This window comes from Chiloscyllium plagiosum, chromosome 15, assembly GCF_004010195.1.
Source record: "Chiloscyllium plagiosum isolate BGI_BamShark_2017 chromosome 15, ASM401019v2, whole genome shotgun sequence".
Lineage (NCBI taxonomy): Eukaryota > Metazoa > Chordata > Chondrichthyes > Orectolobiformes > Hemiscylliidae > Chiloscyllium > Chiloscyllium plagiosum.
In genome coordinates this window covers 13,365,777-13,379,512 of record NC_057724.1, presented here as the reverse complement: position 1 = coordinate 13,379,512, position 13,736 = coordinate 13,365,777, and the positions used below count along the sequence as shown (strand labels likewise).

The 13,736-nt window shown below is 40.6% G+C and overlaps 1 protein-coding gene across 2 annotated transcripts; it reads left to right on the top strand.

The window, feature by feature from the left end:
- Nucleotides 1-1,553: 1,553 nt before the first annotated feature.
- LOC122557114 (terminal nucleotidyltransferase 5C-like) lies at nucleotides 1,554-13,493 on the top strand. Of its 2 annotated transcripts, none has more exons than XM_043704435.1 (2): nucleotides 1,554-2,154; nucleotides 10,789-13,493. In XM_043704435.1, exon 2 carries the CDS (start codon nucleotides 10,789-10,791, stop codon nucleotides 11,995-11,997), a length of 1,209 nt encoding a protein of 402 aa, XP_043560370.1. In that variant the 5' UTR covers nucleotides 1,554-2,154; the 3' UTR covers nucleotides 11,998-13,493. The 2 variants fall into 2 exon arrangements, with proteins under 2 accessions (XP_043560370.1, XP_043560369.1); XM_043704434.1 differs by having other exon boundaries at nucleotides 10,786-13,493.
- Nucleotides 13,494-13,736: the final 243 nt, after the last annotated feature.

Here is a 13,736-nt window from a genome sequence, read left to right as displayed (position 1 = left end):
TCGCGTTCCTTTCCCTGTCCACCTGTGGGACAGCCATTCCCCGTATACCAACACCGTCGCCCAGAGCAGTTTCCCTGTCAAGAGATGTGAGGAACAACTGTGTATTACATAGTATTTCTTATGTGTAACACCTTTTAAGTTGTGTGGGGAGATCTATTTGCGGCTGTTTGTACAGGGGATCTGTTGTAAACGATTGCTATGGGTGAAGCCAGTCCACCTCCCCCCCCCACCCTCCGAGCCCCCAGCGTAAGTGTGTGTGTGAGCTTGGATCACAGTTCGCATTGTGGCCAGCCCCTGGAGCTCTGGGACTGCAAGCTGATGTTATTGTTCTCCTGCTGTTCAGTCCAGCCACTAACTCTTCCAACCATTGCGAGACCTCCGTCAGAAATACACTGAGATCCGATCAAGCTGCGGGCAAGCGGTCGCTATTCAGGAGGTGGGATTTTGGCACTATCGGAGAGAATTGCAACGGAGAGAGATTCCGGGAAATCCGATACTCCCGTCGGTGAAGGCGCCCACTCGATTTGCACAGGGAGAATGGGGTCATGACTTCACACTCCCCTACCCGCTTCAGTCAGCTCGCTGTCTAGCCTGCCTGTCTCTCTGAGAGCCGCCCAGTGTGTCGCGGGATCGAGCTCCGGACGGGAGTCCCCACCCATCACGTTAGCCCCATCCTCACTAGTCCCAAGCACAAACAAACAAGTCTTGGAATTGTCACATTTAATTCTCCCCACAGCACTGGGTACGGTCGAAGTTAGTGACCGCTTAGTGCAGCTATCTTAATCCTGTTAATTTAAAGCGAGATTGCTGAATGAGCCACATCATTCAGGTAGGTAAAAACAATGACTGCAGATGCTGGAAACCAGATTCTGGATTGTGCTATCATTATCAACCACTACCATACACAATTGATGAACTTGACCCACAGGTCAAGTCTGTTCGTGCGTCACGGAGTGGAACACTTTATGTCAACACAGGGATGTTTTTAGTGCGTGGATTTTTAACTTCATTTGCCATTCAGTCTAAACCTTCATTCAACTGCATCTTGGCTGATCTGCACCTCTTTTCCATTTGCTCCATATTCTTCCAGACTATTCTCAAACAAAACAAAAAAAAAATCAATCAGTCGAGAAAGTTTCAACTATAACATCCTTTAATCCCTGGAGGGGGAAAGGGGAGAGAGACTACAGACGGGAAGAATGCCATCAACCTTCGTGTCAAAACAAGATTCCAGATTTTGCCCTATTTTAAAATCCAATTTGAAGATTAGTACCCTCACCAGAAGAAGTGGTTTGTCTATGTCTGTCCTTTCAAACCTCTTAACATTTTAACTACTGCTCATTAACTCTGGATTTAGACTGATTGGATACTTCTTACTAAAAGGCAAATTAGATACATAGGTCGTCTTCAATGACTGAATAATAATTCCCGATATTTCCAAGTTAGTTAGAGACAAAAAAAACCTTGCAGATACTGGAATCCAAGGTATACAAGCAGGAGGCTGGAAGAACACAGCAAGCCAGGCAGTATCCAGAGGTGGAGAAGTTGACATTTCGGGAAAAACGCTTTCTCAGGACTGGGGGCAGTTTGTAGCCTCCTGCTGCTTGCTGTGTTCTCCCAGTCTCCTGCTTGTCTACCCTGTATTTCCATGTCACCAGGCTATTTCTGAAAGGAGATGCAGTGCATGTGCTGAGTGACATGGCAGTAAGCGGAAGGAGTTAAATGACTAAATTGTGGTAAATATAGAAAACCATCAATAAAAGAAGTTCAGTTATTCTTCTTGTAGGTCATGGATTATTTAGAAAAGAAGCATGTTTGGTTTTGCAGTAAAATAGCTTTAAATGAGCACTGCTGTCCCATTATATTACAAGAGGAATTTAATTAATTAATCTTACTCATAATAAGAACAGAATGCAATGGTTTCAAATGAAGATTTATCACAGACCTTTTTTGGAGAATGGGAGCATACAATTTTAAAGCTGTGCTCACAAATGAAAGACAAGTCTAAAATATTTCACATTCTAAGACCATCGAGTATGAAATCTATGCATGGCAAGGTTTACCAATCTGATCACAGCCAGAACATATTTTATTCACCAACAATTGTCAGTCGCAGCAAAGTCCACCATCCACACTGACCTTTGGTTTTGACTGGTAAGTAGAAATCATGTCAAATAATTTTAAAAGATTTTTAAAAAGCTTTTTTTACCATATCATAGGTTATGATGGTCTGGTATTTATAGCATTGATCTTTGCTTTTCATCTTTCTTTGTTATTGCTTTAAAATAAGAGCAGCGGGTAGATACAGGCAGTGTGACCATATCAATCACATCTTCTGCAGATTCAGATATAATGTGCACAGCTGAAAGGATACTAGTAGTTACATGCCTCTCATTTTTTTCTGGTAACTTCTCTAAATTGCAATATTAAGGCATCAAGATTGCAATTTGTTTCCTTAGAAAAAAGAAAAGTAGCAATTGTTCTTCCAAAATATTTTGTATTATTAAAATTATAAATATTAATGCATTAAATTGTATCTAAAGTTTCAACAGGTGTTTTAATTTGTGATCTTATAAGATTGGCTGTTGTGCATTAATTCATCAAATGGTGCCATGCAGAAAGGTTGTTTCCCTGTATAGGAGAGTCTGGGCCCAAAGGACATAATCTCAGAATAAGAGGCTGCACATTTAACACAGAGATAAGGTCGACTTTCTTCTCTCAAGTGGAAGTAATTTGTGGAATTCTCAGAGTTTGCTGAGGCTGGCTTGTTAAGTATTTTCAAACCTGAGAAAAATAGATTTTTAATCAGTAATGGAATCAAGGTGAAAAGGCAGATAAGTGGAGTTGAGAATGTTCAGACCAGCCTTGAATGGCAGAGCAGATGCAATTGGCTGAATGGCCTGCTTGTGCTCCTATGTTTTATTGCCTGATAGCAGCGATATAAACACTGGTATTTCAAGTGACAACCCCTTCTGTGCACAAATAATTACCAATAACTAGAATGTACCTGTGGAGTGTTTTCGAACAGAGAGACAGGTACATAGTTCTTTGAAAGTTGTATCACAGGTGGGTATGACGTTAAGAAGACAGTTAGCATGCTTGCTTTAATTGCTTAGACCATTGAGCTAGGAATTGCATGTATTGCTATAGGAAGGATATTATTAAATTGGAGAGGATCCAGAAAAAAAAGCACCAGGATGTTTCTGGAACTGGAGTGTTTGAGGCTGGGACTTATTTCACTAGGAGGTTGAGGGGTGACCTTGTTGAGGTTTATTGAATCATGAGGGGCAATGATACGGTGAATAGAAAAGGTCTTTTCCCTAAGTTGGGGGAGTTCAAAACTAATGGCATATTTATAAAGTGAGGGGAGAAATATTTAAAATGGTCCTGATGGGCAACTGAATACTATATGAACCAATTCCTATACAAAGGTTTACAGGAGTGTGGGCCAAATGCAGGCAGGTGGGATGAGTTTAGTTTGGGAAACTTGGTTGGCATGGATGAGTTAGACTGTAGGGTCTGTTTCCATGCTATAAGGTCCTGGGGAGTTGTGCTGAACAAAGAGACCTTGGAGTGCAGGTTCATAGTTCCTTGAAAGTGGAGTCACAGGGAAATAGGATAGTGAAGAAAGCATTTAGTATGCTTTCCTGTATTGGTCAGAGCATTGAGTATAGGGATTGGGAGGTCATGTTGTGGCTATATAGGACATTGGTTAGGCCACTTTTGGAATATTGTGTACAATTCTGGTCTCCCTCCTACCAGAAGGATGTTGTGAAACTTGAAAGGGTTCAGAAAATATTTGGAAGGATGTTGCCAAGGTTGGAGGATTTGAGCTATAGGGAGAGACTGAACAGGCTGGGGCTGTTTTCCCTGGAGCGTCGGAGGCTGAGGGATGACCTTACAGAGGTTTATAAAATTATGATGGGCATGGATAGGATAAATAGACAAGGTATTTTCCCTGGGGTGACAGAGTAGAGAATTACAGGGCATAGGTTTTGGGTGAGAGAAGAAAGATATACTGTAAAAGGACCCTAAGAGGCAACTTTTTCACAGAGAGAGTGGTGTATGTATGGAATGAGCTGTCAGAGGAAGTGGTGGAGGCTGGGACAATTACAATATTTAAAAGGCATCTGGATAGGAAGGGTTTAGAGGGATATGGGCCAATTGCTTGCAAATGGGACTAGAACAGGTTAGGATATCTGGTCTGTGCAGATGAGTTGGACCAAAGGGTCTATTTTCCTGCTGTACACCTAGAACATAGAATGTTACAGTGCAGTACAGGCCCTTCAGCCCTCAATGTTGCACCAACCTGTGAAATGAATCTGATTCCCATCTAACCTACACCGTTCCATTATTATCCATATGTATGTCCAATGCTCATTTAAATGTCTTTAACGTCGGCAAGTTTAATACTTTTGCAGGCAGGCCGTTTCATGCCCTACTATACTCTGAGTAAAGAAACTACCCTGATGTCTGTCCTAAATCTATCACTCCTCAATTTAAAGCTAAGTCCCCTTGTGTTAGCCTTCACCATCCAAAGAAAAAGGCTATCAAACCCTATCTAACCCTCTGATTATCTGATACATCTCAGTTAAGTCACCTCTCAACCTTCTTCTCTCTAATGTAAACAACCTCAGTACCCTCGGCCTTTTCTCATAAGACCTTCCTTACATACCAGGCAACATCCTAGTAAATCTCCTCTGAACCCTTTCCAAAGCTTCCGCATCCCTCCTATAATGTGTTGACCAGAACTGCATGCAATGCTCCAGGTATGGCCTTACCAGTGTCTGTATAGCAGAAGCATGACCTTGTGGCTCCGAAACTCAATCCCCTACCAATAAATGCCAACACACCATATACCTTCTTAACAATCCTATCAACCTGGATGGCGACTTTCAGGGCTTTATACATCTCCCAACTCCCCTTTGTGGCTCCGAAACTCAATCCCCTACCAATAAATGCCAACACACCATATACCTTCTTAACAATCCTATCAACCTGGATGGCAACTTTCAGGGATTTATGCACCTCCCAACTCCCCTTCTCAAACAAGGGAACAACATTTGCTATCTTCCCATCTTCTGGCACTACTCCTGTCGACAGTGATGACATAAAGATCAAAGCCAAAAGCTCCTCAAACTCCTCCCTGGCTTCCCAGAAAATCTGAGGCTGAATCCCATCCGGTCCAGGGGTCTTATCTACTTTCAGATCTTCCAAAATTGCTAAAACCCCCTCTTTGTCAACCTCAACCCATCTAATCTTGTAGCCTGTATCTCCGTATTCTCACTAACATTGCCCTTTTCCAATGTGAATACTGATGAAAAGTATTTATTAAGCGCTTCCCCTATGTCCTCAGATGCCACACACAACTTTCCACTACTATCTTTGATTGGCCCTAAGCTTACCCTAGTAAATCTTTTATTCCTGATATATCTACAGAAGGCCTTAGGGTTTTACTTGATCCTATCCACCAACAACTCCTCATGTCCCCTCCTGGCTCTTCTCAGCCCTCTCTTTAGATCTTTTCTGGCTAACTTATAACTCTCAAGCACCCTAATTGAGCCTCCACACCTCATCCTCACATTATCTTTCTTCTTCCTCTTGACAAGAGCTTTAATTTCTTTAGTAAACCATGGCTCCCTCTCTCAACAAGTACCCCCCCTACCTGATAAATATATACTTACCAAAGACCCGCAGTAGCTGTTCCTTGAATAAGCTGCACATTTCAAGTGGGTCCATCCCCTACAGTTTCCTGCTTACCCTAGTAAATCTTTTATTCCTGATATACCTACAGAAGGCCTTAGGGTTTTCCTTGATCCTATCCACCACCAACTCCTCATGTCCCCTCCTGGCTCTTCTCAGCCCTCTCTTTAGATCTTTTCTGGCTAACTTATAACTCTCAAGCACCCTAATTGAGCCTTCACACCTCATCCTCACATTATCTTTCTTCTTCCTCTTGACAAGAGCTTCAATTTCTTTAGTAAACCATGGCTCCCTCTCTCAACAAGTACCCCCTACCTGATAAATATATACTTACCAAATACCCGCAGTAGCTGTTCCTTGAATAAGCTGCACATTTCAAGTGGGTCCATCCCCTACAGTTTCCTTCCCCATCCTACGCATCCTAAATCTTGCCTATTCACATCATAAATGCCTTTCCCCAGTTATACCTCTCCCCAGTTATACCTCTTTCCCTGCGGTGTATACCTATCCCTGCCCATTGCTTTGTAAACATAATTGAATTATGGTCACTATCACCAAAATGCTCACCTACATCCAAATCTAACACCTGGCCAGGTAAATTACCCAGTACCAAATCCAATATGGCATCGCCCATTGTTGGCCTGTCTACATACTGTGTCAGAAAACCCTCCTGCACACATTGAACAAAAACTGATCCATCTAAAATACTTGAAATATAATATTCCCAGTCAATATTGGGGAAGTTAAAGTCCCACATAACAACTACCCTGTTACTCTCGATCCTATCGAGAATCATCTTTGCCATCCTTTCCTCTAAATCCCTGGAACAATTAGGAGGCCTATAGAAAACTCCCAACCTCTCCTTTCCTGTATCTAACCTCAGCCCAAACTACCTCAGTGGATGAGTCCTCAAACGCTATCTCAGCTGCTGTAATATTACCCTTGATTAACAATGCACACCCCTCCCTCTTTTATCATCTTCTCTGTTCTTGCTGCAACATCTAAATCCTGGAATCTGCAACAACCATTCCTGTCCCTCCTCTAGCCACGTTTCTGAAATGGCCAAAGCATCGAAATCCCAGGTACCAACCCATGCTGTACATTCACCTACCTTATTTTGGATGCTCCTGGCATTGACACACACACACATTTCAAACCAACATCCTGGTAACCAGTGTCCTCTCGCGACCTTGTAAACCTATCCCTGACCTCACTACCCTGAACCTCCTGTACACTGGAACTACAATTCAGGTTCCCATCCCCCTTCTGCATTAGTTTAAACCCCTCCACACCCCTGAAGAGCATTAGCAAATTGTTCCCTCCCACTCAGGATCCTGAAAACATGATCAGAGACATCATGAACCCTGGCACCTGGGAGGCAACACACCAATCATGAGTCTCTCGTTCCCACAAAACCTCCTATCTGTCCCCCTAACTATGGAGTACCCAATCACTAAAGCTCTGTTCCTCTTTCCCCTTCCCCTCTGAGGAACAGGGACAGACTCTGCACCAGAAACCTGTGCCCCATTGCTTACCCCTGATAAGTTGGCCTCCCCAACAGTATCCAAAACGTTATACTTATTGTTGAAGGGAACCACCGCAGGAGTTCCCTCCCAGTTCCCTTTCCTATCTCTGATGGTAACCCATCTACCTTCGTCACGTGGCTGTGGACTAACTACCTCTCTGTATCTCCTCTCAATAACCCCCAATAATCTCTATGCCTCTGTGAGTGAATGGGAACTGTTGTGGCTAAATGTCCTGGGAACATGTTTACCCTTTACATCAGGTGTTCCCGACAGTTACAGTTTGGCAGGGCCTTTTCATATTAAATGTCTGCTGTCCTCCCACTGAGGCTCAAACCTTAGCTTTTCAAGCAGCTGAACAATGGTGTATAATAATGCCATTGTATGAAACATAGAGGACACACAGGGATTTGAGAATAAAGATTGCATTAATCAGGGAAATAAATCAGAACACAAATTTAGTCCATGAAAATATAACAGTAAGTTGATATTTCCAGTCATCATATAGTGCACAACCGGGGTTATTTTTAGGCTATGGGTATTATTCTATTCAGAGCTGAGAATGGGCCATTTGTTTAGAGAATGTTGAAAATCAGATCAACCTGGGATAAACATTGTGACCTTTTACAAAGAAAGAAATTAGAACGTATTTTGGATTTTTTGAATAACATGATTTATTTCTCTGAAGCTTATGGGGGAAAGTTAGCTCAGCTGTTGACATCTGATATAAATGATTTTAACCCAACCTACCTTTCAGTGAACAGGGATCCGCAGCAAAGAGCCTGTCATTTTACTCAGAATGAATGGTGTGCAGGAATTGAAAAATGAGAGACAGGAAGAAAGGTAGCACTTTTCTGACGTTTGGTTGATGTGCATCATTGGGACTAATAAAGAAAGATTTACTCTAGGTCTAACTTTACTGTGTTCAAGTTGGAAATATGAATGCTGACATCTGGTGCTCAAAATGAGAAAGTATTTTCTGACCGGGTGATAAGTTTTCAATTCATCTAGATCAGGCACCTGGTCTTTGTGCCAATTGGATTTCTATGAGACAATTTATTTTAAATGTTTTTCAAGTAACATTTCAAAATGCAGGAAGCAGGTTTGTATTGTGGGCTCCCTGTCATTCCTGCCAGTCGCTCTGTCCTTTTGTTCTCGCACTATGACCTATCACAGCTGAACTGCAGCAATGACTCAGGTCAATGAGGCATAGGAAACAAATGCTGACCTTATTGATGACACCCACATCCTATGAAACATCATTTTAAAAAATAGGATCAATTGACAGCTTGGTCCATGAATTCAGAATACGCAAATCTTGAAAGTAGCCATTTGGTGATTTTTTGCAATAAAGTTCAGTGGAACGATTTTTATTAAGGAAAATCAATTTTGAAAAGAGTGTTAAGATTGGGGCAAGTGGTCAGAGGGTGACAATTAAAAACAAATCTTGGAAATCATTATTCCAGTCAGTGAGTGGTAAACCGATGGAGCATTCCTCATGGAGGTGGTGGAGATTGATTGCTATGCTTTGTCAATGACTCCATTAATGTTCTATCAACAAGTTGATGGAAGGTCAATGAGTTGCACTCTAGCCTTTTTGCATCTAGCTACTGTGACTGTTCATGTTTCTCCTTAGCCAGCAGTGCTATATTAACATTTGTCAATAATGTTATCACAATATTTGCTTTAAGGCCATGTTTTAAGGTGGAAATTGCTGCTAAGCTGAGAAAGTAGTCAGTTCAAATTTCTTTCTCTGGCAAGTTAGTGAGAGCATTGTTTTAATTTCTTTTTATTGCAATAGTTGAGAGCTAAAGAGTGAAGTATTATTGAATCAAGATCAAAAGTCGATTGAGGATAGAAAGCAGGAGAACAAACCTTATTTAAACATTGAAATAAAAGGATGTGGAATTCACATTCATAAACGTTGGTTGAGCAAAATCTTTAGAAACTTTCATGATTGGAATGGTCTGGGAAGGAAAAGTGGTTGAAATGATCAAGGTATAGGGTGGGCAAAAATAATTACAGAAGTAAAAATAAGAACATAAAAACTAGGAGCAGGTGTACGCAATTTAACCCTTAAATCTCCTCCATTATTTGTTGCCATCATGACTGATCTCATCTCTGCTTCAACTCTCCTATCTGCTCCCTATATCCCTTCAACCCTTCAAAGAAAAAAGAATACACTTGTATTTCTTCAATACACTTGTATTTCTTTGTCACCTCAGGAAATCCTAAAGCACTTTCCTGTCAAGGAGTGCAGCAACTCGAGAAAGCAGCTCAGTTTGACTTCATCTAGGGAAACTTGGGATGGGTAATAAATGCTAGTTTAGCCCCCAACATCCCATGATTAACTAAAAGTTGTTTTGAAATGTAGCCTTCGGTGCATTTTGGGGAAATGTGGTAATCAATTTGTGCACAGCAAGCTCACACAAAGAACAATAATATCATGGCCAGATAATTTTATTTAGTGAAGCTGGTTGAGGGGAAAATATTGGCTTGGCTATCAAAGAAAATATTCAGGCTCATAAGTCTCTTAAGAGGACAAATAGGGCCTCTGTTCAACACCTCATTTGGAAATGTTAGCCGAGAGTTTGTGCTACAGTCCCTGATTCAAAGGAGAAAGTGCTACCATTTTCTGATAATAATTTGAATAGACCAAATAGACTAATTCAATACTTACAGCTTAAATATTTGTTCAATAATATCATTCACCAGTGATTTCCAATCTATTGTATGGTGTAGTGTGTTCTCAGTAAAGAGAAAATTCTTAATTTATCTTGCAAAAAAAAATCAAACTGGCTTCTCTGGATATAAAAAGCTGTCTGCATCAGAGTTTTGTTTTTGTTACTTCATTACTGTTTGTCTTGGCAATTGCTGTGTTAATAAAACCCATTTCCTGTAATGGTAAGACTGATTTCAATTAGATTGCTGTTTTCCAGTACTCAGGGTAGGGCTCTCAGAAATTCAGATTTTCAGGATTTTATCCACACAGTGAAGGTTTAAAACTAATAAATTAATGGTTTCTTTCTTTCTGTTTGGATATTTTACTTTATTGTCAATGTAAAATTAAAATCATGTTTACTGTTGTGTAAATGAGTGCCATGTTTGGGATCACAAAGATTTTCAGGTATAAATCCAACCAAATGAAGGATAGGTGACTGTGCTGATATAGTTCAACATGTTTAATGATTCTTGCAATCAATTAAACATAGGATGAAAATTATTATTGAAAGTCATGAACAGATGTAATAGGTTTAACTTCAGCTTATGAGTTTCTGACTGTAAGTATGATTTGGAGATGCCGGTGTTGGACTGGGGTGTACAAAGTTAAAAATCACACAACACCAGGTTATAGTCCAACAGGTTTAATTGGAAGCACACTAGCTTTCGGAGCGACAATGGTTACTTGACAATTATTAAAATGGATAGACTAAAATACACAGCTTCATATTTGTGTGCTCATCCAGAATACAGTTAGAATGACCAAAATGTCATGTGAAATGTGACCATTGTATAACTAATCACTTTTCACTGCAGTTTTGTTACTTTCATGTTTCAGCAGATGGATGAGAGTGTTGATCTGCCAAACTGCATCATGGATGAGAGTCTGGACTGCAGATTCAGCAATCTTAACTGGGAGCAGGTTCAGAGTTTGGATCAAGTCTTAACGGAAGTGATACCTATTCACGGAAGAGGCAACTTCCCTACACTGGAAATAAAGCCAAAAGACATCATTCATATTGTGAAAGATCGGCTGGAAGAGAATGGGATTATGGTCCATGACATTCGTCTCAATGGCTCAACAGCAAGTCACATTCTTGCAAAGCAAAATGGAACAAGCTACAAAGACCTTGACATTATCTTTAGAGTAGAGTTGCCTGGAGAGGAAGAGTTCCAGGTGGTAAAGGGAGTGGTATTGGATTGTCTTCTGGACTTTCTACCACAGGGTGTCAATAAGGAAAAGATCACAGGGCTTACTTTGAAAGAAGCCTATGTTCAGAAAATGGTTAAAGTTTCCAATGATTATGATCGGTGGAGTCTCATCTCCTTGTCAAATAACAGTGGAAAAAATGTTGAGTTAAAGTTTGTTAATTCGTTACGGCGGCAGTTTGAATTTAGTGTGGACTCTTTCCAAATAATTCTGGACTCATTGTTACCTCTTTTCTGTTGTCGAGAGAATGTAATGTCAGAGGAGTCCCATCCAACTGTCATAGCAGAGAGTATGTATGGAAATTTTGAGGAGGCAATGGATCACCTGCGATACAAACTGATTGCCACAAGAAACCCCGAAGAGATTCGAGGTGGTGGCTTGCTTAAATACAGCAATCTCTTGGTTCGAGAATTTAAACCAGCATCTGATACAGAAATCAAAGGCTTAGAACGCTACATGTGTTCGAGGTTTTTTATTGACTTCCCAGATGTATCTGAGCAGCAAAGGAAGATTGAATCCTACCTACGAAATCATTTCATTGGTGAAGAGAAAAGCAAGTATGATTACCTGATGATACTGCGCCAAGTTGTGAATGAAAGCACAGTCTGTTTGATGGGACACGAGAGAAGGCAGACATTGAACATGATCACCCTGTTGGCTCTGAGAGTACTAGGGGAACAGAATATCATTCCAAATGCTGCCAATGTCACCTGCTACTATCAACCTGCCCCTTACGTCAGTGACCGAAGTTTTAGCAATTACTACATTTCGCACGGACAGCCGCACCTTGTGTATCAGCCCTATCCACTGCACATTAATATGCAGACTGGTTTGGTTTAGTGTTACAGTGAATGCAAATGCTTGACTTTGAACAAGACCCAAGTTTTCAGGTCCCCAGATATCTGAAGTAAGAGGACGATTGTAAACTGCTGGTTGCCAATGAGAGATATGCCAATTGTTGGGCAACCAATGTTGAAACTGACCTGCAAATAGATGACCAAACAGTAGGTGCCACTTACAACGATATGTGCTTAATCAGTGAAGAATGGTTGATCAACTGACTAAGCACAGATGCATGGAGTATAATATAGGGATATTTTCTAAAGGTAAATGTTGAACCAATACCATTTAGAAAGACATATTAGTAGGTGAAGTTAGCTAATGGGATTGATAGTCCTGCATACCCCTGCTTTGGTGATTGTAGTTAGGACTAGATGGGAAAACTATTCAAAGATCAGAAACAATGATTGCATTGAAAATACCCACTTTGAACTTGAATTGTTTTGGTTACATGAGAGTCAAGTACGTGTAGAAAACATTTCTTCAATGTGAAATAATCTTGTGACAAAGGAAAACTTTATTGACCAAAGATTGTTTGTAAATACTGCATCACACAAGTGCCTAAGCTATATAGATAGGTCATTAAAGCATGTAATAATTCTTTCAAGATGTGCCATTTAGTTATCATTTGGTTTGGGATTGGAGATATTGCATTTAATTTAAGTAGCAGCTCATATTACACCCTAGCATCTTTATGGCATAAAAGAACCATTTAGCCAATCATGTCATTGCCAGCAACATAATTTCTAAGGTGACTTCATGTTATTGTGGCTGGGTGTCCCCTGTATCATTTACAGACATGGGGTCCTTGAGATTTCTGTTCCAGCCTTCAGAAACTAATTCTTCAACTTCAGGTAATTGAATTTGAGCAGCCAACTGCAAGAGAAGTTAATTGATTTTTTTTCCAAGAACTGACACGTACACCACCACTCTATTCCACACAGTGCCAATAAAACTGAATGCGAGAAAAGTCAAATGTAGGGCCATTCACTTACACATACCTGGAAATTCAAAGTGTCAAAAATATACATCACTCCAAATGCAAACAACTGATATTGCAGTGTGATCATGCAAATGGCATTTTAATAGCATAATGATCTTATTAAATGTTATAAATCTAATTTTAATATCAATCAGCCATTTTTCTCTTGAGCAACATTTATTTTTCCCCAAATTGTTTAGCACCTTTGTTAGGAGAATATCAATGTTGTGGGAAGTCAGAATACGATATTAATGTTTGAGAAACATCAATCAATAACGCATTTAATAGGGCTTTCTTCAGCTAAAAAGTTAAAAACAGTTGTTTATTAACAAAACTGTGGATAAGACTCCCTTAATTGCTGTAATTATCTCTATGTAAAAAAAAGACAACAACAATCCAGAAAATGTAATTTAATAGAGAAGACAACAGAATTGAGAAAATGAATTAGATTAGATTCCTTACAGTGTGGAAACAGGCCCTTCAGCCCAACAAGTCCACACCGACCCTCCGAAGAGCAACCCACCAAGACCCATTCCCCTACATTTACCCCTGACTAATGCACCTATCACTACGGGCAATTTACCATGGCCAATTCACCTAACCTGCACATCTTTGGACTGAGAGAGGAAATCAGAACACCCAGAGGAAACCTTTGCAGACAGGGGGAGAATGTGCAAACTCCACACAGACAGTTGCCCGAGGTGAGAATTGAACCTGGGTCCCTGGCGCTGTGAGGCAGCAGGGCTAAGCACTGAGC